The sequence below is a fragment of the Apodemus sylvaticus genome, chromosome 12 (genome assembly GCF_947179515.1).
Source record: "Apodemus sylvaticus chromosome 12, mApoSyl1.1, whole genome shotgun sequence".
NCBI lineage: Eukaryota > Metazoa > Chordata > Mammalia > Rodentia > Muridae > Apodemus > Apodemus sylvaticus.
This window is the reverse complement of record NC_067483.1, coordinates 63,843,598-63,869,801: the sequence shown is the minus strand read 5'-3', so window position 1 is coordinate 63,869,801 and position 26,204 is coordinate 63,843,598. Positions and strand designations below refer to the sequence as shown.

Below are 26,204 nucleotides of genomic sequence, written 5' to 3'. Positions count from 1 at the left end.
CCTCTTCAGAGGACCAGGAGTGACCTTGTCCACCCAGCTCTCCACTGCTCACGCTCTTCCGACTGCTTCTGCACCCAGCTGACTCCCCTGCTTAGACCGGTTGGCAGAAAGCTGACCTCCTACGAGGGCAGGGCACCAAAGGGAATCCTTATGTGGGAGGTACAGCTGAATGGCTGGCAGTGGCCATTTTGTGGCCACAGGCATGCCCCGGAGTAACCTGCATCCCGTGGGGTGGACAGGGACTCAAATCGGTCTCGGGATTCCTGCAGTCCCGGACACCAGCTTGAAATTCAGTTCGGATGGGTCTCTGGTCTGAACCGAAACTCAGTTCCAGTTGAGTCAGCCTCAGTGAGGGCGGGGCGGTCACCACGGCGACGCCAATCCTGGGCCACGCCTGCCGGTGGGTGTCGAAGAGTCCTGGATCCCCAGACTCTTCGAAGCGGAAGTGCTCGCTCCAGTCATGTTTCGTGGTGCTCTCTGGTTGCTGCTGCTACTGTCGCTGCGCCCCCCGGGAGCTCAGGGCCACCGCGATGCCACGAGCCCGGGGCAGGAGGCCGACGAGGCCGACCCTTGGCCGAGCGTCCAACGCCTGCAGGAGCAGCTGAGGACGGCCGGGACCCTCTCCAAACGGTACTGGGCGCTCCTCAGCTGCACCTTGTGGCCGGATCACTGTGAAGACCAGGAGACTCCCGTGCCACCTCTAGGTAAGAGCAGTCCCGGCCGCCGACCCTGCGCTCACCTGCCAGTCTCACTCTTTCGCACTGCGTGCTGCATATAGTCAGACACTCTGAAGCACTGCATCCTGCAGGCCTGCATCAGAGGCCTGGTCACTGCACCCCACCTCCGCACGACTCCTGGTGCAGCCCCTCGGGACAGCTAAAGGTCTGGCTGCTCTGCCGCCTCACCTGCCCCGCTTTCTCTAGCCACTCAAGCCTCCCCATTCTTGCTCGTTTTATTGATGATGATTTAGGGAAAAGCCCTGTGTAGACAACACTTGGTGATCGTCCCAACCCCAGATACTTTCGCTTCTAAGGCTTAGAGAGGAAGCAACGGAGCGCTTGAGGGAGCCTGGCGGTGAGTTGGGACCTGAACGCTGGTTTAGGCCCTGTCACTGAGAAACCTCAGAACTGTCTCTCTCATCACTATGCCATCTCATAGCACTTCCTTTCCAGGCTGGAGCCTTCCTCTTTGGGGCCGACGGTCGCTGGATATGCTCGCTGCATGGTTCTGCCGCTTTCAGGACTGCTGCGGCGGCCGAGGTTGCAGGATCTCCAACAACTTGACAGGTTGGCGCTGACGGAATTTTCAGGGTTCGGGTGTCGGGGGAGGGGGTGGGTAGTGACTATGGAGAAGCGAGCCACTGGTGAGAAACCTCCCCGACTTTTCCTCTAATAAGAGGAAAGGGGGGGTCTGCTCTGACAAGACCTTGAACTCCATTTCTAGAAAGGACACCTCCAACAATAGGGACGGCAGGACACCATCATTGATAGTGTCCTTAGTGGATATTACATTATAACATCTAGGAACAAGGGCCCAAATCCTTGCTGTGTGCCTGTTTTCATAACACCCTCCTCAGGAGAGCCAGGCAAGTACCCCAGCCCAGCCCTCCTGGGATTTGTTGTTTGTTTGTTAGAGTATGGAGATGCTTTTTGTTTGTTTTTTGTTTTTCTAGACAGGGTTTCTCTGTGTAGCCCTGGCTGTCCTGAAATTCACTCTGTAGACCAGGCTGGCCTTGAACTCTGAAAGGGGAGGAGAGTTAAGAGGGTAGTAGAGGCAGAGGAAGGCAGGGGGGGTGGGGAGGAGAGGAGAGGCCGGCCTGGCCATGAGCACGTGGGGGGGGGGGCGGGGAAGAGCCCAAGCGAGAATCAAGCAGGAAACAGGAGTAAGAGGGAGGAGGGGCACACAGCCCCTTAGTGGGCCAGGCCTACCTGGCGTTGCCAGGTAACTGTGGGGTGGAGTTTAGACCGAGCTCTAGCACTTAGATCAAGAGCAAGAGGCCCCTTACCTTACTCCCAACCCCAATCGTGGTGCCCCCAGTGCTGGGGACATTTTTTTATCTTTAGTTTAAAGGTGCGGAGCTTATTGGGATCTATGGGAACCATGAACGTGCCACACCCAGCGAAGACCGCTGGTAGACACTGTAAGGTGCAGGCTTCCCTCAGGTTGTGGACTCTCCCTGCTCTGACTCTAACACTCCCGGAAGGAGGCAGGCTGTATCAGACTCTTCCTCAGCCGCTGCAGAGCTCTTAGCACAGGGCCTGGCCCATAGTGGAGCCAACGGAGATGAACGGTTCTTCAGAAGATATCCCTCAGGCGTGACTGTAGAGACATCTTCAGTCTAGACTGAGAACAGATTCACAATCATGTTGGTGAGGAGGTCTGTTCACCCCAATTCTACAAAGCCAGCAGTGTAGCCTGTGCACGTCTGTAGGCCTTCTGTTCTTCAGCATGAAGGTACTTGTAAGAACGCAGAATGGTCCAGTCCTGCCGATGCCACACCAGGGCGGGTTCTCCTGGACAGCTTCTATTTTGGGATGATAGGCAACAGTTCGTTTTTCTGCCAGGCAGTGGTGACGCGTGCCTTTATTCCCAGCACTTGGGAGGCAGAGGCAGGCGGATTTCTGAGTTCGAGGGCAGCCTGGTCTACAGAGTGAGTTCCAGGACAGTCAGGGCTATACAGAGAAACCCTGTCTCGAAAAACCAAAGGAGAAAAAACGAGAACAGTTTCCATTCCAAATTGAGATACAGTGTCTTCAATGGAGCCAGCAAGGAATACCTTCCACCATCAAAGTCTCTGCTCAGGAAAAGCCGTTTTCTTCCCTCTGACAGATCCCCTTGGTGAGAACTGCAATGTAACTCCATCATTGTAACCGGCCTTGCATATTTCAACTATATTCAACCAGCCAGACATCAGCCGGGTGGGCGTCCATTGCCATGGACGCAGCCATCTTCCCCCGCGCTCTGGCTCCACACTGCAGGTCCCACCCCTCTTCTTGGTCATAAAAAGAATTTTTAAAACGGTTCCAGGGGTTGGGAGATAGATACTTGGCAAAGTGCCAGCGGGGCAAGCGTGAGAGTCAGTTCCAGACCTCACCCCACATAAAGGTGGGTGCAGCCCTGCACATCTGCCACTCACTCCAGTGTCGGAGAGACAGTAGCTCCCTGAAGCCTGCCAGTCACAGCCAAACTGAGGAGCAGCAAGGCCAGGGGCGGCCACTTCTCAACAAAACCACAGGTGTGATTAAGGAAGACACTTAACGTTGACCCCACTTCAAGCTCAGCCTCGGCTGTGTAGAAAGACCCAGTCTTATTAAAGAAGCGTTTGTCTCGAGGTTTAACCAGAAAAGGTCTGTGGGTATATCTAACCTGGGCTTCTTGGCTTATATATCTTGATAGAGTGAGGCTGGGGGCGGGGGTGGGGGAGGGTGGAGCTCTGCATCTTGAGAAAGTTGTTTTCCATTATAAATTAATTCATGCTATTCCATGCATAAAAATGGCCCCGCCTGAGAGCCCATGCTGGTCTGTGCCCACCCCCCATAGCTGTATGCATCTCTTCTACCTTTTTGTCAGGTGACCTGGTGCATGTTGCTTGTGGTTTGTGTTTTATTTTATTTTTTTGTTTGTTTTGAATCTTTTACTGCAATACAACAATGAAGTAAACAGTAATTAGACACCTACCAATTTCCCCCAAAGAAAGAATATAAACAGGACGATAACTCTGCCTATGTGTGCAGCTTCTCAAATCATGTTAGAGGGTCTCACTTTCTTTTTTTCCTTTTTTTTTTTGGTTTTTTGAGACAGGGTTTCTCTGTAGCCCTGGCTGTCCTGGAACTCACTCTGTAGACCAGGCTGGCCTCGGAACTCAGAAATCCGACTGCCTCTGCCTCCCAAGTGCTGAGATTAAAGGTGTGTGCCACCACCGCCTGGCGGGTCTCACTTTCAATAATCAAGAATTTTTAGAATAGCAGTAATTATTTTCATTTTAAGAAAAAGCCCCCTTTCTCTCTTCCCCACCCCAAGCACTACCCATGAAGAATGAGCTTCCTTCTACACCAATTTCTTCCTTATGTGAAGCAGCAACAATGACTATCAATAATTTGGCATTTCTGTTTACAGATGCTGTAATTTCCCCCCCTCAGTTTTAAAAAGCCATTATCCAGTGTTGCCATAAAACAGATTATAGTTCTAGGTAGCAAAGATTCTTTAGGAAATCGAATGTTAAGTCAAAGAAAAGAGAAAGCAGGGCATCACACCAAATTTCTGGATCTAGTAAACTAGAAAGAAAAACCCAGGAAGTTACCTACTGCTTGGAAGAATAAAGGCGGATGTTTGGTTGTATAATATTTTACACTGTGTGGATCTGCAGCATCTGCTGACTGAAGCAGACATGCACCGTATGTATCCCTGCCCCATATCCAACTCCCACCCCACCCACCTACTACCGGATACCAAATATTGTGGATATGAGTCCAAGTCACCCCAGACAATCCAGTGAACAATGCACCGGTGTGAGTGTGAGGTACAAAAGAGTCCCTTCAGTCTTCATCAAAGTTCTGCTGTGGAAGAAAGTTGGCAGCGAGATTCTCATTCTTCTCACAAGCAAAATATGCTCGAATCACAAGTTCTTCAGGAAATCCTAATGCCTTTAACCGTTCTGTAGCTTCTTTCTCCTAGGTGTTACTTGAATATAGTTCACGGCCCACTTCCAGCTTCTGCAATTCCCCCCCCTCCTCCCCCCTGACCACCTGCTTCCTCAACTGGTTCATTTAACATCTGAATAAAATGTTCCTGGTGCTGGCTAATTTGCTGCAGAACTGAGGGTTCTCCCGACCTATCTGCTGTAGCCAGCGGAGCTGGAAGCAAGGAAGGGTTCTCTCTGCTGGATAATTTGTCTCATCTGTTGAAACTGAGGCTGATTCCGTAAAAATTCAAGCGGGTGGCCTCCAAAAGTGGCTGTTGTTGCTGCAGCTGCAGCTACTGCTGGAGACTGAGGAGTTCCAGTACTCACAGCCTGGGGCGGAGGATCAACCACAGCCTGACTTTGTCTCCAGGGATTCCCATCAGAAGACTGTCCACAGCTCTGTCAGGGTTGTTGAAACTGGCTCTCAGGGCTACAATTTCTTGTTCTCATTCATAGCCCGTTGACACCATCTCAGTTACCATATTCTCAAAAGACTGGCCTGGCACAAGGGCACTTGTTGCATCTTTAGAAGGATATGACCGGGAAGTCTCCTGGTGCACTGTCCGCTGGTGCTGGGCTAGTAAGCCCTGTGTCTGCTGGCTCTTCTGCTGGTTTCTCGGGCTGAGTCGCACCAGCGGGCGCAGGTCCAGAAGACCCTGTAGTTGAGGCTGGAGCTGTGGAGGCAGGGGTGGAGGTGGGAGCCAGAGCAGGGGTGGGAGCAGGAGCCTGGGCCACAGCTGCTGCTGGGGAGGAGCTGACTGGAGTGGTGCTGGGAGTACTGGACTGCTGGGTTGTAGCTGGCACTGCTGTTGTCACTGCTGTGGGTTTTGTCACCATAACCACCACAAAGTTTTTCTCATCAATTTTATATTCTTTGAGAGCAGTATCATCACTGAGGATTTTGCCTGCGTAAATTAACTTCTGACCTGCTACCGGAAAGGCATCTTTGCCCTTTTCAGAGTCAATCTTCTCTTTCGATGCCTTTACTGTCTCCTCTGGGTCGATGTCAATCTTGAAGGTCTGCTGCTGAAGGGTCTTCAAGGTGACCTGCGTGGTGCCTAATGTGACGGGGGTGGGGGCTTGTCACAGTCGCCTGGAGTCGCGTTCACCCCAGGCCCTGCGTCCCCTGGCCGCAGGAGGCACGGGGACTCCCCAAGAGATGCAGAGAACCTGATAACTCACCACAGGATGGTGGCCACCATCGTCGTGACTCGTGGTTTGTGTTTTAGCTCTCCGTGTGGTATTTTGCATCAGTCAGAAAACCTGTTCTGACAAAAGCCCAGTGGTTTAGTTCTTTGTAAAATGTGACTAGTTTTTCCAGAAGTTGTTTCTCACCTGGAGTTTTCTTGGAGTTCGCCTGCCTGTCCTGCCTTGCATCTGTCACACTGAAGCACAAACTAGACATCAGGTTACTTATTTACAAATAGTGCCAGTGGGATGGAGGAGGTGGCCCAGTCTGTATGCTGCTTGCCACTCAAATAGGAGGATCCAAGTTCAGTCCCCAGCACCCATGTGACAGGAGGTCCCTCGGGCTTAAAAGTCAGTCTAGCCAAACCAGAGCTCTGGGTTCAATGAGAGAGAAAGAGACCTTGGCTTAAAAACCAAGGTGGTGATTGCCAGATGTGAACCTGTGGTCTTCACATTAGTGTGCACATGCATGTGCAATCCTCTTCACATGTACACACCCACAAAGAGAAAGGGAAGGAAGGAAAGATAGGCAGACAGACCATCAGTAACTCAGGGAGGGTCCAGCACAGAGAGGAATCTCAGGCCACATACAGGTCAGGAAGTCTGGATTAAGACTTAGAGCAAGTCCCCTCAACCCCTCTTTTTTTTTTCCTTGTTCTTGTTTTGTTTTGCTTTAGAGACAGGGTTTCTCTGTGTAGCCTTGGCTGTACTGGAACTCACTCTGTAAACTAGGCTGGACTCAAATTTACAGAGATCTGCCTCCCGTGTGCTGGGATTAAAGGCGTGTGCCACCAACACCTGGCTAGCACTGCTCTCTCCTTAGATTACACACTGTTCTTTAGACCTGGATATCCAAATCTAAAGCAGCCTGGTTCCAACAACAGGGGACAGCTGCAAGTGTCAGTTTTGTAGACCAATGGTTTTGAAAGGAAGCAAAGTGATGGCAGTGTTTTAAAGTAGTGTGTTGTCAGCCAGGCGATGGTGGTGTATGCTTTTAATCCCAGCACTCTGGGAGGCAGAGGCAGGCGGATTTCTGAGTTCGAGGCCAGCCTGGTCTACAGAGTGAGTTCTAGGACAGCCAGGGTTAGTCATCTGGCAGTGTTCCAGAACTCCCTCTGGGTTGGCTCAAGGTACCTAGTCAGTTGGCGTTGATAGCAGGGTAATGGCCAGTGCCTTACCCAAACTGTGCTTCTTCAATGGGGAAAGGAAAGCAGACCTGACTTTGGGAAACTGCTCTCAAGTATATGTTAGGTTGGGATGGAGTGACAGGCAGACAACATGAACTCCTGAAGCAGAGGTGGGAGTTCCTTGGAGCCTGGCGGGGTCCTTCCGCACTGCTCTGTCTGTCCATTGCAGGGGATCCAGAATAAAGACAACATTTCCATCTGTATAGTGTGAGGATGTTGGCCTTTTGCTGGGGCGGTCAGTCAGTCTCTCAGCTACCTTCTAACTAAACACGACTTCTCACATTTCTCCACGTGGCTTCCACTGCTTCGCCTCCTGCTCCATTCATCCTGTCTCTGCCCAGTTGTTCTTCCAGCTCTTTATTTAACAAAACCCACCTTCCCCCCTCATACAAAACTGCTCTTAGCATAGCGGAAAGTCTCCACAGCTTTCTCAGTCTGAGCCCAGCAGCAGCAGCAGCAGCAGCAGCAGCAGCAGCAGCAGGTGTCCAGGAGGCTAAGGCTGGTGGATGACTTTCCTGAGATGGTCTGCTACTTAGGCAAATTAATGATTCTATAGAATTCCTGATTTAATCCTAGGGGGAAAGTTTAAAGAAATGGTTTTAGTTGTTTTGTGAGGAAGATGTAATAAAGTTAAAATCAAGGGTAGAATATGCCCACTCTGCATAATAGTAAGTAAAGTCTGCATAATAAATGCAATGAGCTTTTATAATTACACTAAAAAAGAGATATAGGCTTGGGACAAATTTGTTTTCAAGGAAAAACATTCATTCTAGGTCAGATCCAAGGATAAAAGCCACAGGTGTGCACTCTAAGACAACACTATATGAAACTGCTGCTGTGAACTTATACTGAGCTTACAGAATGAAACACTGCTTTGAACTTAATATCAACATCCTTTTGTAACTTCCATTTTGTGTAACATTTTATCTATGAGGTAATTTTCTAAGTATCTTTGTCTATAAAAAGGCCAAAGAAAAGAAATTAAGAGGATGGGGTTAGCTTTGGGGCCTCTGCTCCCTCCATCCATCTATCTATCCAAATGTCTATGTCTGTTTATATGTATGTGTATAGGTACATGCGTACGTATATAAGTATCAATGAACACTTGTGGAGTTGATTGAGACAGGTGGCTGTGTCCGGCCAGAATGTGTGTGTATAAATGTATATCTGTCTGTCTGTCTGAGTACATGTTTAGACACTTAAGAGTTAAAAGAGCTCAGAGTTCTTCACTGGGCATTCTTGTCAGCCCTAGATAACTAAGTATTGTTCTGTCAGTAGTATTTTTTTTTAAGATTTATTTATTTATTATATGTAAGTACACTGTAGCTGTCTTAAGACACCCCAGAAGAGGGTGTCAGATTTTGTTACAGTTGGTTATGATTCCTTACGGATGGTTGTGAGCCACCATGTAGTTGCTGGGATTTGAACTCAGGACCTTTGGAAGAGCAGTCAGTGTTAACCGCTGAGCCAGCTCTCCAGCCCCCTGTTGGTAGTATTGACCCCATAATTGCTCGCCACGGTACCAGCTCCATCTGTACCCCCATTCGCTGTCTTCTACATCTGGAAATCCTACAGGAAGGTCAAGGCCCTGCAGACCTGGCCCAGTGCTTATCTTATGCGTTGCTTTTTGGCCAGATTGAGAGCAAGGTGACCTTCCATGACGCCCACCCCCCACCCCCCACCCCGTGGCAGCTTGCTTTCCTCTTTCTGGCTGGGTGAGAATGTGACAAACACTAAGAGAAAGCAGAAGATGGGCCATAGAAATAACAATACCAACTTGCTGCCAGCATCTGGCACTGTCTGCAAAACAATTAACAGTTGAATATACAGGGGCGCGACCGCCCTTTGAAACAGTAAGTGTGAGTGAGTGTAGGTCATCCCAACAGAATATCATCTACTGTGAGGTTTGCCTTCTTGCTCTGAGGCCGCAAGGATCAGACAGTAGAAATCCTGGTGTGTGGCGGGGAGGTGGTGCACACATGCCCCGTGCCTCTCACTGGGACCTCTTTCCTCCTAGGCTTAGAATCAGACTTGCGTGTGCGACTGCACGGCCAGCATCTCGCTAGCAAGCTGGTCCTAAGAGCAGTGAAGGGCTACTTAGAGATGCCCCACGTGGGCAAGGCCCTGGCTCTGTCATTCCACGGCTGGTCCGGCACAGGCAAGAACTTCGTGGCACGGATGCTGGTGGACAACCTGTATCGGGACGGAATGAGGAGTGACTGTGTCAAGATGTTTATTTCCACCTTCCATTTCCCACACTCCAAGCAGCTAGACATGTACAAGGTGAGGCTGTGGTACGTGTGTGTGTGTGTGTGTGTGTGTGTTCTCCCTGGCCTGGGGAGGCCTCTGTGCTGAGAGGAGATCCTGGCTAAGGGAGGTGGACTCCTGAGCAGCCTAGCACAGGATGGGGGCAGACAGCTGCAGGGACAGAAGCTGTGACAGACAGCCATTCCCTTCCCTCTCAGAGAGGAAGCCCAGAGCTCTGGAAGGGAGAACCACGTTTCCAGAACCCTTTAGAACTGTTTCCATGACAGTTGCACACTGGAGGCCAGGCACAGCGCCCGAGAATCAAACAGTGGAGGTGGGGAGGTGTTGAGTGTGTTAAGAGTAGTGAAATGTGGCTGGGTGTGGTGCTGCATGCCTATAATCCCAAGGCTCATTGGCTAAGGCAGGGAGACCTTGAGTTCAAGACCAGCCTGGGCTACACAAAGATCCTGTCTATGTCTAAGTGTGGAATGGAGGAGAGCAGACGCTCTACCATCCCCACCCCAAAGGCCACAGCCTCCTTAGCATGAATAGCTAGCCTTCTGTCTGGGCTGCTGAGAGACCTTTCAGGCCGTCTCAGCCACTGTAATTTTATCAGGCAGAAAGGGGCACATTCTGCGCAGGTCTCTTTTGCTTTCCCCATATTTACACTGGGCTATGAGTGTAGCTGGGCCTTAGAAGCACAGCTACCTGGATTCACACAGGAAAACCGGCCTATCTATGGCTTACAGAGATAACAGCCACCAGCTGCAGGGCAGAGATGGTGGAGATTATAAGTGGACTCTGGTTTGTTTACATTTTTACCCTTCAAGTCATCATTGAATAATGAAAGCAACAATTTGAGGGTTTTTCCATGTAGCCTTGGCTGTCCTAGAACTCAGTTCTACAGACCAGGCTGGCTTTGAACTCTTGGAGATTCGCCTGGCTCTGAGGGTTTTTTAAGTGGTAGTTTAGCCCTTCTGACTTAACCTCCCTAGTCTTGGGGTCATGGGCATACACTATGCTCCGTTTTAAATATGTGGTCCTGGGAACTCAATGGAAGGCTAGGCAAGCAGTCTTCTGCTTAGCTACACTGCCGGCCACCTTGAAAGGGCATGTCCTATCACGTCACTGCACGCGAGTCTCCAGTTCTCACACACCAGCCAGCCGATTGTTTTACTATTGGAGGTTTTTCTCACTTACACGGGTAGTAAAATAGCCTGAAAATGAGCAAACTCGCCCATGTTGGCTCTCAACTGTGGTACTGGAGTGTATAAACTGGGAAGATTAAGTCAGCCTTGAGGGCAGAGCTCGCCAGAGTCACCTGGTAATTTTAGCATGGCCTTGGAGGGCAAGGGCTGGGCATCGGGAGCCCAGATAAGCTGGTGTCAGACAGCCAACAGCTGAGCTTTCCCAGGAGAATTCTCTGGTCTTGGCCACAGCCAAATCACTGGAGGATATCAGCTTCCCCACTAGAAAACCGAAATACACACACACACACACACACACACACACACACACACGAGTGTTGAAGGGACACAGATGCCATAAAGCTCTTGATTGTTGGAGAGCTCATGTCTTCTTGTAATGGACTCCCCATGTGCCCATGTGGTAACCCTCAACTTACATAAAGCCTGTGCACAGAGTTAGAGCAGGCTGGCTGCCTGAGATCCCGCCCCGACTTTCTCTCGGGAACTTTCCAGCACTGGTCTTCATCCCAGGTGAGCATACGGAGCCCAAGAACAGGGAGAGTCACCAGGGAAGCCGGGTGGGGCCCAAGCCCGGGTTTGGTGATTGTGGTGGGTGGAGCCCAGACTTAGGTGTACCAGGTGTACCTCACCTGGGCTGAGGAAACAGGAGCGTGCGCTCCTGCGAGGCCTGCAGCTCCCCATGTTCCGTGCAGGAAGAGTTGCAGAGGCAGATGCAGGAGACACAGCGGCGCTGCCACCAGAGCACGTTCATCTTTGACGAAGCGGAGAAGCTGCACCCGGGGCTGCTGGAGCTGCTTGAACCCTACCTGGAGCCGAGGAGCCCCGGGGCCCAGGGAGCCGAGGCGCCGCGAGCCATCTTCCTCTTTCTCAGGTGAGTTCTGTGACCCGCCAAAGTCCCCAGCTTGGGAGCAGGCAAGGGACGCTGAGCATGCTCCACACCCCGCCCCTGCCCCTCACTCCCCCGCCCCCTAATTCTCCCAGGGTCTCTGGCTGCCTGGCTGTGCAGAAGCATCGGGGGTTGTGCTTGGTTTGCCTTTTTTCCCCTGCAGTGTATTTGGATCATATTCACACAATCCCAACGCTAGATCCGTTCCTCACCTTCTACCCATCCAACTTTATGTCCTTAAAAAAAATCCGTCAAGACCGATTTGTGAATCCCAGATATTCTTGGATGTGTGTGGTCTTTCACTGGGTCAGCTTACCAAGGGCTACGTGAAAGAAAATTCCTTCTCCCATAGCTAATTGCCTCTGGCCCCTTAGCTGGGGGGTGGGGGCGGGGGGGCATAGGTGGTGCCCAGCCCCCCTTTCCTCAGTGGGATTTGGTTTGTTTGGAACTTGCACAGATCTTGAGCATGATGTGACAACAGCTGTGTGCTCACAACTGCCCTGCTGGGTCCAGGAGACACTGTTTCCTTGTGGTCTTCCACCAGCCCCACCTCTTATCCTTTTCCTACTTCCTGTTCCGAAATAATCCCTGATCAATGGTTCCTCTCTTGGGAAGAGAGGGTGGGGTATTTATGTTATTTGGGACTGGGCGCCTTGGCCAATATGGGTCTCTGTGTTAATCACAATCTACTGCAAATAGAAGCTTCTGAGGCCTGGGAGACATATTCATCTATGGGTATAGTGATATGTCATCAGAAGTTTGTTTAATGCTGTGTCCCTGTAGGGGAATAATAGTAGCAGCTATCCTGTAAGGCTTGACCATTGCTTCTTGGCTCTATAATGGTGGAGTGAGACTTAGAAAGTGAGAGGTTACTCCATGCCTTTCCCCAACATCTTTTAATGTTATTTATCCATCTGTACAGTCCCTCCTTGACTCCGCCCTCCCTTTTCTTAACCCAGTTTAACACCCCTGTTCCATTATCCCCCATTAGCCTTTGTACTGTGCCCTGTCTCCCTCCTTTGGAACTCTCTCCCTGTGGCCCTGCGGTGATGTCCCAACCTCCATGAGTAATTTCAAACAAAACACAGGTCTGAGAGTCCAAGCTAACACTCAGAGGTGAGGGGAAGGAAGCTTGCTGTTTGTCCTTCTGAGCCTGGGTTACCTCAGAATGGTTGTTTCTAGCTCCAACCACTTAGCCGTGATTTTTTTGTTTGTTTGTTTTTTGTTTTTTCAATTTGGTTTTTTTGAGACAGGGATTCTCTGTGTAGCCCTGGCTGTCTTGGAACTCACTCTGTAGACCAGGCTAGCCTCGAACTCAAAAATCCACCTGCCTCTGCCTCCCAGAGTGCTGGGATTACAGGCGTGCGCCACCACGCCCAGCTAAATTTTAATTTTTTAAAAAAGATTTATTTATTATTATATGTAAGTTCACTATAGCTGTATTTAGACACATCAAAAGAGGGCATCAGATCTCATCATGGATGGTTGTGAGCCACCATGTGGTTGCTGGGATTTGAACTCTGGATCTTCAGAAGAACAGTCAGTGCTCTTACCTGCTGAGTCATCTCACCAGCCCAATTTTTAATTTTTTAATCTTAATCATTCTGACTAAGATGCAAATTAAAGTAGCTTTATTTTGCATTTATTTACCTGATAGTTAAGGATGTTGAATTTAAGAAAAAAAAGTTTCTCAGTCATTTTCATTTTGTCCTTTGAGAACTCTTTTGTTTCCAACCTTGTTTGTTTGTTTGTTTTCCCGAGACAGAGTTTCTCTGTGTAGCCCTGGCTGTCCTGGAACTCAGAAATCTGCCTGCCCCTGCCTCCCAAGTGCTGGGATTAAAGGCATGCACCACCACAGCCCAGCTCATACCTTGTTTTTAATTTTCTTTTTTTCTTCATGTTGTTTTGAGTTCTTTGTATATCCTAGACTCCAACCCTCAGATATGTATCTGGAAAAGGTTCCCCACCCCCGCCCCATTTTTTTCACTCAAGTGATGGTGTAGTTTCATGTGGTCTCATTTACCAATAGAGGATCTCAATGCTTGTTCTTCTATATTCATTAAGCCCTTCCCTGTGCATATGAGTTCTGTCAGATTCAGGGTGTCAGGTCTGTTTAGGCCCTTAATCCTTTGGGAGTTGACTTTTGTGCAGGATCAGAGGTAAGGGTGAAATGTTATGTAGCTATACAATTTGACCAGCCCCATTTTTTGAAGATGCTTTCTTTTCTCTAATGTGTAGTGTTGGCATCTTTGTCAAAAGCCTGTGGGTGTGTAGGTTAACATATGGTTTCTGGATTCTATCCCGTTGATCAATGAGTCTGTTTTTAATCTCAGTACCGTGCAGTTTTTTATTACCATGACTCTGTAATGTAACTTAAAGTCTGGGATGGTGGTGCCTGCAGAAGGGTTGTTTTTATTGGTTAGGATTGTCTTGGCTGCCCTGAGTTTTTGTGTTTCCATATGAAATTTAAGATTCAATTTTCAATTTTTGTGAAGAGCTGGAATGGAATTTTAATGGGGATTGTGTTGAATGTGCAGCTTGCTTTTGGTAGCACGGTCATCTCACAGTATTAACATGGGAGGTCTTTCATCCTCGGGTATCTTATTCAAGTTCTTTTATTTTTAAACATTTTAAAGGTTTCATTATACAGGTCTTTTGCTTCCTCAGATTTGTTCCAAGGTATTTCTAGAGGCCATTGTGAATGGGGACATTTCTTGGTCTCTATCTTGGTGTGTTTAATATTTGTATTTAGGAAAGCTACTAATGTTTGTTTTGTATTTTGCTACTTTGCTGGCAGGATCACCTGTAATTTTCCAGTTAACTCCTTAGGTCCATTATATGAGAATCACATCCTCTGCCAATGCAGAGCTTCTGGCTTCTTTCTTTGCCTTTTGTGTACTCTTCAGTTGTCTAACTGCTCTAGCTAAGATTTCAAGCATCATGTGAAGTATAGATATTCTTGTCCAGATCCTGATTTTAGTGGAAGTGCTTTAGTGAATGGTGTTGGTTTCGGGCTTCCTGTGTATTGTATTTATGTTGTATTAATTATTAAATTAATAAATCCCAACTCGGGGTTGCTATCAGCCCCAAAGGTCTATGTTCCCGGATGAAAAACACAGACACACAGCCTTTATATTGAATATTCGTTAAACAGCACAATAGCTGGGCTGCTGCCTGACCTCCGTGCTATTAATCCCTAGTTATTACTAATTTTATGTTCCAACTTGGTTGCTCTTAGCTCCAATTAGTCAATCCTCTGGGCCACGGCTTCTTGGCCGGAGTCTGGGGCCCCTTCCTTCATTTTCTACTCCCTGGCAGACTTTCCTCTTTTCTGTCCACAATCTACTCCTGCATGGCAGATCGCTCTCCTCCTCCTCTTCCTCCTCCTCCTAGTCCTCCTCATCCCAAGCCCAGGAAACCTAAAGTCCTGCCTCTGTCCGCCCCCCAGCTACTGGTCCTTGGCGTCTGTATTTACCCATCAGAACTAACTGGGGCCAGGTTCCCAGAAGCTACCTGTAGACCCTCTCATGTAAACTTTTGGGGGGGACATAATCAGTATTTGAAGTACAAGCAGCTACACATTTATTATGCTGAAACAATCCCCTGTATCCCTATTCTTCCAGGACTTTTTATCGTGAATGGATGTTGAATTTTGTCAAAGGCCTTTTGTTTTGTTTTGTCCTTGGGTTTTCTTGAGACAGGGTTCCTCTGTGTAGCCCTGGCTGTCCTGAAACTCACTCTGTAGACCAGGCTGACCTTGAACTCAGAAATCCTCCTGCCTCTGCCTCCCACGTGCTGGGATTAAAGGTGTGCACCACCACTATCCAGCTATCAAAGGCCTTTTCTATATGCAATGAGATGATCTGCTGTGGGCATGAGTACTGACTGACTTCTGGGATCAGCTTCAGGGAGACAGCTCAACTTTATTCAGGTTAAGCGAGGACTATATAGCTCTTGGGGGAGGGGGGAGGGATTTCCAGGATGTGTGTACATTATTGGCTGGGGCTGAGGTGCTGGGAATGTTTCGTTTACGTGACGAGGAAGATAGAGAGGAAGCTGAACCTGTAACCTGGCCATAGACTGTCCTCAGAGGTGGGGGAGAGCAAGGGGAGAGCAGTCCACACTCCTGCCAGTCACAGGATGGGATTCAGTCTAGTCTAACTCCAGTCTGCACCCCACCTCCACCTCCCACCCCCCAATTGCATGTAGGCACAATCCATCTGCCTAGGTGTTGGATTACATTTATTCCTTTACATATGTTGCTCCATCCCTGCATCTCTAGAAAAAACTGACTTGATTGTGGTGGTATTCTTTTTATGTTTTCAATTAGATTTTCAAATATTTTACTGAGAATGTATTTTCACCAGAGAGATTAGTGTATGCTTTTTTTCTCCCTTTTTTGGGGTGTTGGTGATAGTTTGGGTATGCAAATAAAAATTGCTTCATAAAAGGAATTTGAGCCAGGCGGTGGTGGCACACGCCTGTAATCCCAGCACTCTGGGAGGCAGAGGAAGGTGGATTTCTAAGTTCGTGGCCAGCCTGGTCTACAGAGTGAGTTCCAGGACAGCCAGGGCTATACAGAGAAACCCTGTCTCGAAAAAAAAAAACAAATCCAAAAAAAAAAAAAAAAAAACAAAACAAAAAAAAAACAAAAGGAATTTGAAAATGTTTTTTTCCTGGGCTGGAGAGATGGCTCAGTGGTTAAGAGCACTGATTGCTCTTCCAGAGGTCCTGAGTTCAAATCCCAGCAACTACATGGTGGCTCACACCCATCTGTAATGAGTGAGATCTGATGCCTCCTTCTGGTGTGTCTGAAGATAGCTACAGTGTACTTATATATAATAAATTAATTAATTAAGAAAAAGATTTTTTTTTCTTTTCCATTTTGTGGGATAGACAGAGGGGCTTTTGTGTCAGTTCTTTGAAGATCTAGTAAAATTCTGCACTGAATTTATCTGGCCCTGGGATTTTTATAGTTGGGTAGTTCTTTTTGAAATTAATTATTATTTTTATGTGTTTGCCTTCATGCATGCCTGTGATAGTTGGGAGACTTTTATTTACTGTTACTGCTCTGCCTCACTGTTCAGATTATTTACTTTATCTTGATTTAACTTTGGTAGGATTTATATATCTAGAAATTTATTTTAGACTTTCCCTCCATAGATTTTTAATACATGCCCTTACAGTTCAGTGAATCCCCTCAGGTCCATTTCCACTTCCTTTTTTTTGGGTTTTTTTTTTTGTTTTTGTTTTTTCCCCCGAGACAGGGTTTCTCTGTATAGTCCTGGCTGTCCTGGAACTCACTCTGTGGACCAGGCTGGCCTCGAACTCAGAAATCCGCCTGCCTCTGCCTCCCAGAGTGCTGGGATTACAGGCGTGCGCCACCACTGCCCGGCTCCACTTCCAATTTTAATAATTTGGATGTTTGGATCCCTTCCTCTTTTAGTTAATATTTGGTTTGTTAATTTTGTTAATCTTTTCATTGATTTATTTTTTTGAAAAAAAAATTGTTTCTATTTATTAGTATTAGTTATGATTTTTTCGCTCTTCCCGCCTCCTTTCTTTTTTTCTGTCTTTCCTTCCTTCCTTTCTCCCTCTCTCTCTCTCTCTCTCTCTCTCTCTCTCTTTCTTTATTGATCTTGTTTTTCTAAGGCCTTCAGGTTGTTATTCAGATCTCAGCTTTTTTGAACGAAGGCACACCGTGCTATAGACTTACCTTTGACCTTTTGTTGTACCCCGTACATTTTGATATGTTGTGTTCACCTGGCTATGTCTGTTTGATCTGTATGCTCCTTAGACCATCTGTTTCTTTAGGGATTAATTTTTTTTTTAATTTATTTTATGTGTATGAGTATGCTGTAGCTGTCTTCAGACACACCAGAAGAGAAGAGGGCATCTGATCCCATTACAGATGGTTGGAGGCACCATGTGGTTGCTGAGAATTGAACTCAGGACCTCTGGAAGAGTCAGTGCTCTTAATCGCTGAGACATCTCTCCAACCCTCTTTAGGGATTTTTTTCTGAAGTGTGTGTGCTTTTGTGTGGATATGTACATGTGAGTTCAGTATCTGCCAAGGCCAGAGGTGTTAGGTCCCCTGGAGCTGGAGTTAAGGGAAGCTGTGAGTCCCCTGATGTGGGTGCTAGGAATTAAACTCAGGTCCTCGGTAAATGTAGTGTGTGCTTTTAATCACTGAGCCATCTTTGCAGCCCCTGGGTGAGTTCTCTTGTTCTCTCTCTCTCTCTCTCTCTCTCTCTCTCTCTCTTCCCCCCCTCCCCCCTCTCTCTGATTTTGCTGAATATATTTTCTGGGTCTTGACCTAGGCCTCTTTACCTGTTCTGTTCTTAGGAATTTTTTAGATTTGACATTTTCTTTGACTAAGTGATTCCTTTTCGGTCCTTGTGTAGGTATCTTGTCCTGATTTTTTTGTTGTTGGTGGTGGGTTTTTGTTTTGTTTTGTTTGAAACAAGTTCTCTTTATGTCACCCTGGCTTTCCTGTCCCAGCCCTCTCTTTGTAGACCAAGCTGGCCTCTGCCTCTCAAGTGCTGACATTAAGTAAGTGTGCCTCCACCCGATGTCCTTTCTTTCTTGTTTTTGATCATACTGAGGCTTCCCTTTGGGTATTTTGTTTGAATTCATGAAGGTTTCATGTTTTATTTGATTTTGTCTTTTCTTCAGAGATTATTTTTATAACTTGAATTGTTTTCATTATTTCATTCAATTGTTCATGTTATATATGTCATCTGAGTTGATTTCTTAGACATTACTAGGGAAGTACTAATTTTTTTTTTTTAATTTGTTTTTTTTTTCCCGAGACAGGGTTTCTCTGTGTAGCCCTGGCCATCCTGGAACTCACTCTGTAGACCAGACTGGCCTCAGAAATCCACCTGCCTCTGCCTCCCAGAGTGCAGGGATTATAGGCGTGCGCTACCACCCGTTGGGAAGTACTAATTTTTGTAGAGACTTATTTCCATTATTCCTGTGTACTTGTCATGGGACCTAGGCATCTACAGTTACATCTTTGGTAGTAGTTCTGGATGTGGGAATCTTGTATCTGTTTTGTGTGTGAGTTTGAAGCTCTGTTTCTTGTTCCCCAGCTTGTCGGGTATTTGACCAGTTGAGGCTTAGGTTTGAGTCTTTGGGAAATTCAGTATTGAGGTTCCAATTGGGTATTAGAAATAGTTCCCGCTCAGTCTGAGCTACGTGACATTTCTAAGACCTGCAGCAGACCTTCTGTTGAGTTAGAAGATTCTCATGGTTAGTCTTCAGGAGTCTCTGGGAGATTCAGAACCTTTCCTTAAGTAGTAGGTACGAAGGGGTTCGAAATGCAAATCTAGAATCCCTACTGAGGGTGGCAAGGAGGGATGCAGTGGAAGAAAGACAGCCAACAAGATGCTTGGTCCAGAGGCAGATGGTAGAGGTGGGTGTAGTTGCCACTGTGGGTCTAGTGTCCTTTCTTTGACTGGGGCAAGCAAAGCTGGATAGAGTTAGCATCAGCAGGCCATACTCCCTGACAGAGATTGATTAGGGTAGGGATTAATGACAAGAGTCTGGTTTTTAAGTCAGCTATTTGTTCTAAAATCAAGTAGAAAACCACCTTACATTCCTTGGGATCCCCACTCTAGAAGGGCAGACTCTTCTCAGAAAATGCACAGTGAGGGTCGGCACTCTCACCTTTGCTATGGACTGTGCAGGCTGTGGAGCAGGAACAGCCACTCCGGGATTCACATGCCCAGGTCCCAAAAGAACTCTGTGGACAAGAAACGTCACCAATATGAATGCTTCGCCAAAGCCCCTTGCAGACTCCGCTGTGGACGGTTACCAGCCGGTTGCTTATTCACTGCGGGGTCACTCTCCTTTTCCACAGGCTAGAGCTTGCTCCCGGCTTGGGTGGGGTGGGGGATGGGGTGGGGTGGGGGATGGGATGGGGTGGGGTGGGGGATGGGATGGGGTGGGGTTTCCAGGGTGCCCTGGGGAGGTAGGAGTGATTTTTCTTCAGCTGAACTTGGAAAGCAGGTTAGGGTTTCTGGTGGTTCCCTGGGACAAGATGAAAGCTTTAAGCCACTGGGGTTTCTGCATATGGAAGCCAAGGATGGAGCAGGGGAGGATCTCGAGTGGTTTTAAGAGAGCAGGCGGCATTTGTTCACATAACTGGAACACCAGAATAAGAACTGATCCCAGCTCCCCCAGGATTCACCCCTTTCTGAGTCAGTGGCCTCAGCTGCCCATGACATTCCCACAAGCAGAGGCAGCTGGATGGTACCCTGCCTACCCAGCTCTCCTACCCAGCCGCTTTACAACGGGACAAACTCTCTCACGTGCTGCATTGCTCAGTGTGACCCAGTGACCTTCCTATCTCAAGGCAAGCATTTTGGTCACTGACCAGCTGGCAATAGTCCTGCCCTTTCCCCTAGAGACCTGACCTCAGCGCACTGACTCAGGCTACGTAGCTACACACACAATAGCGCACATGGGTGAAGCTGGAGCTGGGGTGACCACCTAACAGCAGCTGAGCTGCCCGTCCGGGGCACTTACTCCCCCAAGGGCTCTTAAAGAAACGACCTGCTGCTGGCGTGTGCCAAGGAGAGTGCAGGAGCCAATCCGCCACAGTCCCTCTCCAGCCATGCAGAACCACAGGCACCCCTCCTGAGGGCGCCCCAAAATTAACCACCTCCAACCCCTGCCCCAGGGTTCCCTGCTGTTCTAGTTATGAGAGAGCAATACATTTGAGATCCGAGTCTCTAGACTTGATTTCTAGAACAAACTCCAGTTTGTCTTCCCCTTGTGGTAAGGATTCTTGCATGTGTGTTGTGTATGTGTGTGCGGGTAGGTCTATGTGGAAGTCCGCTCTGGGTATCCTGTACCACACTCTACTTGGCTGTTCTACCTTTTTAAAGACAGAGTCTCACTGTGTAGATAGAGCTGGTCTGGAACTCGGAGACCCCTGATCCTCTGTCTCCTGAGGTAATTAAAGGTGGGCGCCACCAGACTTGGCTCTTCCCTTGTTTTCTGAGATAGGACCTCACAGAATCTTGATAGGCTGGCTGGCCAGCAAGGAAGCCCCCAGAACTGAAATTAGAAGGGCACAGAGCCACACCCAGCTCTCCACAGGGTTGCTGGAGACCTGAGCTCAGGTCCTCATGCTCAGGCAGTCAACAGTTTGTCCACTGAACCCTTCCCAGCCCTGACGCTGCCAACTGGATCTACAGTTTAATCCTGAAGTACTCTGAGACCTGCTGTTGAAATGAGCCGGCTGTTGCAATCTGCCTGCTCTCTCTGTGGCACCTCAAAGAATGTGACACCCAGGAGGGCTTGTGCAGGCCCAACACTAACAAAGGCCATTTGAGTGCCAAAATTTTGCAAGAGTTAAGCTTTCTCTGTAAAGTTGACAGTAGGACAGGAGGCAGCCAGGCCTGGGGCAGGGCAGAGTGAAGGGCTAGCTGTGGGCTGGGTTGATGCCGTCCAGGTAGAACCTTGTCACAATCCGGCCCTGGTCCCTCCTGCATCTGCACATTGCGTGCCTCCCTTCTCATCTAGGGGCTCAGTCTTCAGGTAATGCTTATGGGAGACTTGCTCCCACTAGGTTCCAGAGGGTATTTTAGGTCTGTCCTAGAGTGCCATATGCACGTCTTGAGGAACTGTCCAGATAGCTTTCAGTAGCAAGGACAGGATAGTACTGTTTGTGGCTTGGTTTCAGAGGTTACAGTCGAAGCAGTCAGGGGACCAAAGCCCATCCCTTTCCTGGCTGGAAGAAGTCAGGTACTTGCTGTATGGTTACACAAATACTGATTTCTGCCTCCTCCTGTTAGTAGAAGACCCCCCAAGTCACATGACAGGACTGGAGCTGCTGGCCTTTCGTCACACACCCACAAGAGGGTTGCTAATGTCTGTTTTCTCTGAGCTGTGGTCAGAGTATGAGGTGAAAGGACTTTGAGGAACTAACTACACAGACATGAGTTACCTATGAATGGAGCATGTGGGGTGCAGTGGGTATTTGTTGACTGCCTCTAGACTGATGAAGCGCCCCTAGATTGTCTGGGCCCAGTTTCTCATTTTACCAATGAAGAAACTGAGGCCCAAATAGGTTCATGGGAGCCTAGCTCTGTTGATTAGGGAAGAGTTCACAGTTGGTGATGGGAGCTTGGGACACATTGGTCCTTTCAGCATATAGCCCACAGGACCGGGAGGGTGAGGAATTTGGCATCTCTCTTTCTTGGCATGCAGGTGCCAGAGTGCAGCCCTGCTGAGCTGAAGACACTGGGCAGGCAGTGAAGGCTTCCCAAGCCTTGTCCTGTGAGAGGTACAACCTGTCAGGCGGTGCGAAGGCAACACTAGCTGTGGGCCACAGTGCAAGCAGTTCAGAAGGAGGCTGCACACAGCTGATAAATCTGCAGGAAGCATGCAGAGGGGCCGTGTCAGAGAGAGCAGCAGGCGACCTGGGACAGAGATGCCGCTGCACTAGAGTCTGTGTCCTTGGGGCGTGAGCAGTTCATCTTGCTGGCTGCCATCTCCCAGAGGCTTGCCTCCTAGTCTAAGGTGTGGACTCGGCTACTGTGGCAAACACGTATGTGTGGGGTAATCTCTGCTGATGCAGGTATGGACCGGAGAGGCTCCTGACAGGCTGTCCAGCAGGGACAGAGACCAGATGAGTGATATAAGCCATTTCTGCAGGGCTGGACGTGTGGCGGAGCAGGCTGGGCTGGAGCAAGGAGCAGGGAATGCCCTGTTCTTACTGGATTCTCCCAGCATGGGGGCCCCAAGTCCCTCTTAAGTCTATGGCTATGGGAGACACACTGGTCTTCATGTTTGCTGGGGAAGGATGCTGTCCCAGTCTCTCCACCCAGCTAGGGAGGCAGGATGGGGATTGGGAAGGGCACACAGTGAGCCTCATCTGCAGGACAGACTGAAATGCAACATGAGCATGGCCTGGTGGGGGCAGCAGCAGCAGTGCGCATACCCTTAAATCCCAGCACTGGGGAGGCAGAGGCAGAGGCAGGCAGCTCTCTGAGTTTGAAGCCAGCCTGCTCTAAAGGGCTGAGTGAGTTCTTCTGAGTTTTCCAGGATACTGGTCCTTGTGAGGAGAGAGGCTAGGAGATGCTGGCCCCAGTTTCTATCCTTCCCTTAACACATTCCTCATTCTGTGGGCCTTAGGCAAGGAAAGTGAAGGCTGTGGAGACAGACAAGGCTCAGCTGGTTGCAACTTGAGACAGGGATGAACTGTCCTGGTTGCAGGTCCCAGCACTTGCTCCGGGCCTCCTGGCGTCACTCTTTTTTTTTTTTTTTTCTTCGAGACAGGGTTTCTCTGTAGCCCTGGCTGTCCTGGAACTCACTCTGTAGACCAGGCTGTTCTCAAACTCAGAAATCCGCCTGCCTCTGCCTCCCAGAGTGCTGGGATTACAGACATTCACCACCGCCCGGCTGTCACTCCTGTCTTAACAGCCATCTTCCTGTGCCTAGCCTGAGAGAGAACACAGGCAGTGCAGAATATGCTTTTCCTGTACACGTCTCTGAAAGACGTGTAGCCCAGACATCTCCTATGTCCACCAACTGCAGGGCCCTGCCAATAGTGTTTTCTAAACTAATTCTCCAGTCCTTCTCCTCTCTACCTCTACTCCATGCCCCACACCCAACCTTTATAGCCTAAACGAGTTTCTTAGGACACAGAGTGGATGAGGCTACAACCCTACATTCTGGCTCCAAATCCTTCAGTGGATACATGGCACCTTCCCTCGCTGTGGTCTAGCGTTCACCCTTACCTTCTGAGCCTTGTGCCCACAGTCCCCCCTTGAGTCTGTCACTGCTCAGGGTGTCCTGCTGGGAGCCTTGCGTTCCTCCATTAGTGTCGCATGGCCCCAGAATCTCATTCACATCTGACATGCAGATTACTCACAATCTGAGTGTTTCCCAGAAAGCTCCAACAAGGCAGAGCGGGGACAAAGCAGGGCAGTGCCCGTCCGCTCTGCTCCACAGCAGCCTCCCACCTTCAGAACTGGTATCCTCGGTCAGGGAACACATGGTGGGAGTGTGTGGGAACCAGCTGCTAACAAGTGCTTGTTTCTTTCAGTAACCTTGGGGGCAGTGTCATCAATGAGGCAGTCCTGAGTTTGTTGAAGGCTGGATGGTCCAGGGAGGAAATTACGATGCAGCACTTGGAGATGCCCCTCCAGACTGAGATCATGGAGTCTGCAGGTAAGTGATCACTTCAGATACACACACAGCCTTGCCAAGCAAGAGCACAGCTAGGGATGATGGGTGTCTGGCCAGTGGAGGACACAGGACAGTCTCACACTGTCACCTTCTGGTGGCAGGAGTGTAATAAGTAAGCCTACACTCCTTTCCCGGAAATGCTTTCTCAACAGGGCCACTGGCCCAGCCCCAGCAACAGCTGTGGTCCCTGCCCAGAGGCTGGCAGATCTCCCTGAGAGAACAGTGCAGGGGGCAGCCCTACCTTTTGCTCCACCAAAGCAAGCCACAGTCATGGTGCTCACCTCCTGCTACAGCCACAATCACTGTACTTCTCCATGCCTAGAACAGCCACAGCTGCAGTCCTTGGCAACAACTGCACACAGTACTCAGGAGCTTTGTGGGGGCCCAGATCTTGACCGGGTCTCAGTTTGGGGGACACCATAAGTGTATAGCAGGGTTCAGTCCCAGGCTAGGCCAGACTCCATGGAACTTTGGGTCTTGATTCCAGACAGCAGCTTTGGTTCCAGCCGTCTCCTGAAGGAACACCTCATTGACCTCTTTATACCCTTCCTGCCACTGGAGTACCGCCATGTGAGGCTGTGTGTCCGAGATGCCTTCCTGGGACAGAATCTCCCATACACAGAAGAGGCCCTGGATGAAATCGCCAAGATGATGACATACGTGCCTGAGGAAGAGCGACTTTTCTCCTCTCAGGGCTGCAAATCCATTTCCCAGAGAATCAACCTCTTCCTGCCTTGAAAGTGACTCCTGTGCACCCTAAATAATCTTTCTCTTCTAGAGACACCCATCTGCCAGGTAGCCTGGTGTCCAGCAATCACTGCTTTCAGTTAGTGTGCAGAAGGCAGTTTCTAAAAACCACCTGGTGCCTTAAAAACCTACATTCTAGATGATCTAGACTGAGGGTCAGGAAGTCAGGAGGCCAGTGGAAAGTCTAAGTACCAAAGGGTCCTTAGAACTCTCCCTTCGATCTCTTGGCACCAAAGTTCTTCCTGGAAGGCAGCAGGAGTTGAGTATGAGCCTGAGGCTCCAGGATCTTTGGGCTATGGAACATGGAAGATGTGTGGACTAGCAGGAGCGTGGCCCTGGTCTGTAGGTTTGGCTGGCTTTCTGAGGAGGGGGAGAGGGACAGCTTCTGCATTTGAGCAGACCAGCAAAGGGCCTTAGGCTAAAGGAAAAACCACATGCTTTCAAACCATGACATGGGTGTGGCACACACCTGTGACCTAGCACTTAGTGGGCTAATGCAGGAGAGGGAGCTAAAGAAACCCGAGCTGGGCTTGACAGACAAAACCACAGGTGGATAGAGAGCTAAGGCTTGTTCTGTTCGACACACTGAAAATTTCTTAAGAGGCCTCATCATGTGTAATTAAAGTTTGTATTTTTCTAACATCCTTTCTTACTGAGACCTGGTCCTTACACTCTGCACCAACGGGAACTGGTGGAGACAGGGCAACTGCTGGCCCTGGCAGGCTGGCACAGCATGTGCCGACTGGGAGCTGGCCTCAGTCTCTGTGGAGCTCCTGACTCGGTACTCAGACACGTGTTCTCCACTCCAGCTCCGAAGGGAAAGCTGTGGGTCCTGAGGCTGACGTGGCGAGGCAGATCATGCACCACGTGTCTATGATGCCACCCATGTTCCACAAAGTTCAAGAGCTTAGGCGTTCTGCTGTCGGAACCCTCGAGGATGGGGATTTAAACAATTCAGCTTTCTTATACCACGTGGTATAAGAGACTCTGGCTCCAGCCAGGTGTGCGATGCTGTCCTTGCACGTTCAGCGGGACAGCGGGAGGGAGAGCCTGGGCACAGGAGGAGCAAGTGAACGGTAACAATGCTAGCAGATCCCTCCCATCCCAGAGCTAGGCACACACAGACACACTTTTCTCCCTCTGGACGGGTCCTCGGAGTGCTGAACAAGTCTCACCTGATCTAACAGGATTGGGATCCTAAAAATGCCTCGTGGTCACAAGTATCATAGGTAGAAGAGCAGAGCAGGAGTTTCAGAAACTTACCACTCCTGAACACAGCAGGTCAGTGACTAGATTAAAATGGAAAAATCTTAATTTTGTAAGGCAAAGGCCATGAGGAGAACTGCTCTGAGAAATTGCGACAATATACACATATCAGAGAGGCACTGTGCCCCCAAAGGACTAGAAAACATCAAGCTCCAAATTAGTATAATAACGAACACCACAGTGGTGAAAAAGCTAGGTGTTGTAACACAGCACACACCGTGATTCTAGCACTCAGGAGGCTGTCAGGGTTAAGAAAACCTGGGCTGTCCAGTGAATCTGAAACTGCCTAGGGATATATATATATGACTTCATAGTGAAATCTACCTTTTAAAGAGATAAAAGTCTGAAATGGGCATGGTGACACGCCTTTTAATCCAGAGGAAGTCAGATCTCAGCAAATTCAAGGTCAGCTTGGTCTGCATAGTAACTAAGTACGTAAATAGTTAAAATCAGTACAAAGTAAATAGTTAAAATCTGGGCGTGGTGAAACTCATTACTAACTCCAACTCTAAGGAGGCTGAGGGAAAGGGTTAAGGAGTTTGAGACTGGTTTTATGAGATAAACAACAGGCAGTAAGAAACCAATTCTAC

The 26,204-nt window shown here is 48.9% G+C and overlaps 1 protein-coding gene and 1 pseudogene across 1 annotated transcript; one reads left to right on the top strand and one right to left on the bottom strand.

Annotated features, from left to right (window-relative positions):
• The first annotated feature begins 94 nt into the window (after positions 1–94).
• Tor3a (torsin family 3 member A) lies at positions 95–24,990 on the top strand. The gene is made up of 6 exons (XM_052200178.1): positions 95–704; positions 1,173–1,286; positions 9,074–9,339; positions 11,204–11,382; positions 23,459–23,583; positions 24,089–24,990. Exons 1-6 carry the CDS (start codon positions 461–463, stop codon positions 24,337–24,339), a joined length of 1,179 nt encoding a protein of 392 aa, XP_052056138.1. The 5' UTR covers positions 95–460; the 3' UTR covers positions 24,340–24,990.
• Positions 4,515–5,696, bottom strand: LOC127697212 (UV excision repair protein RAD23 homolog B-like; annotated as a pseudogene).
• Positions 24,991–26,204: the final 1,214 nt, after the last annotated feature.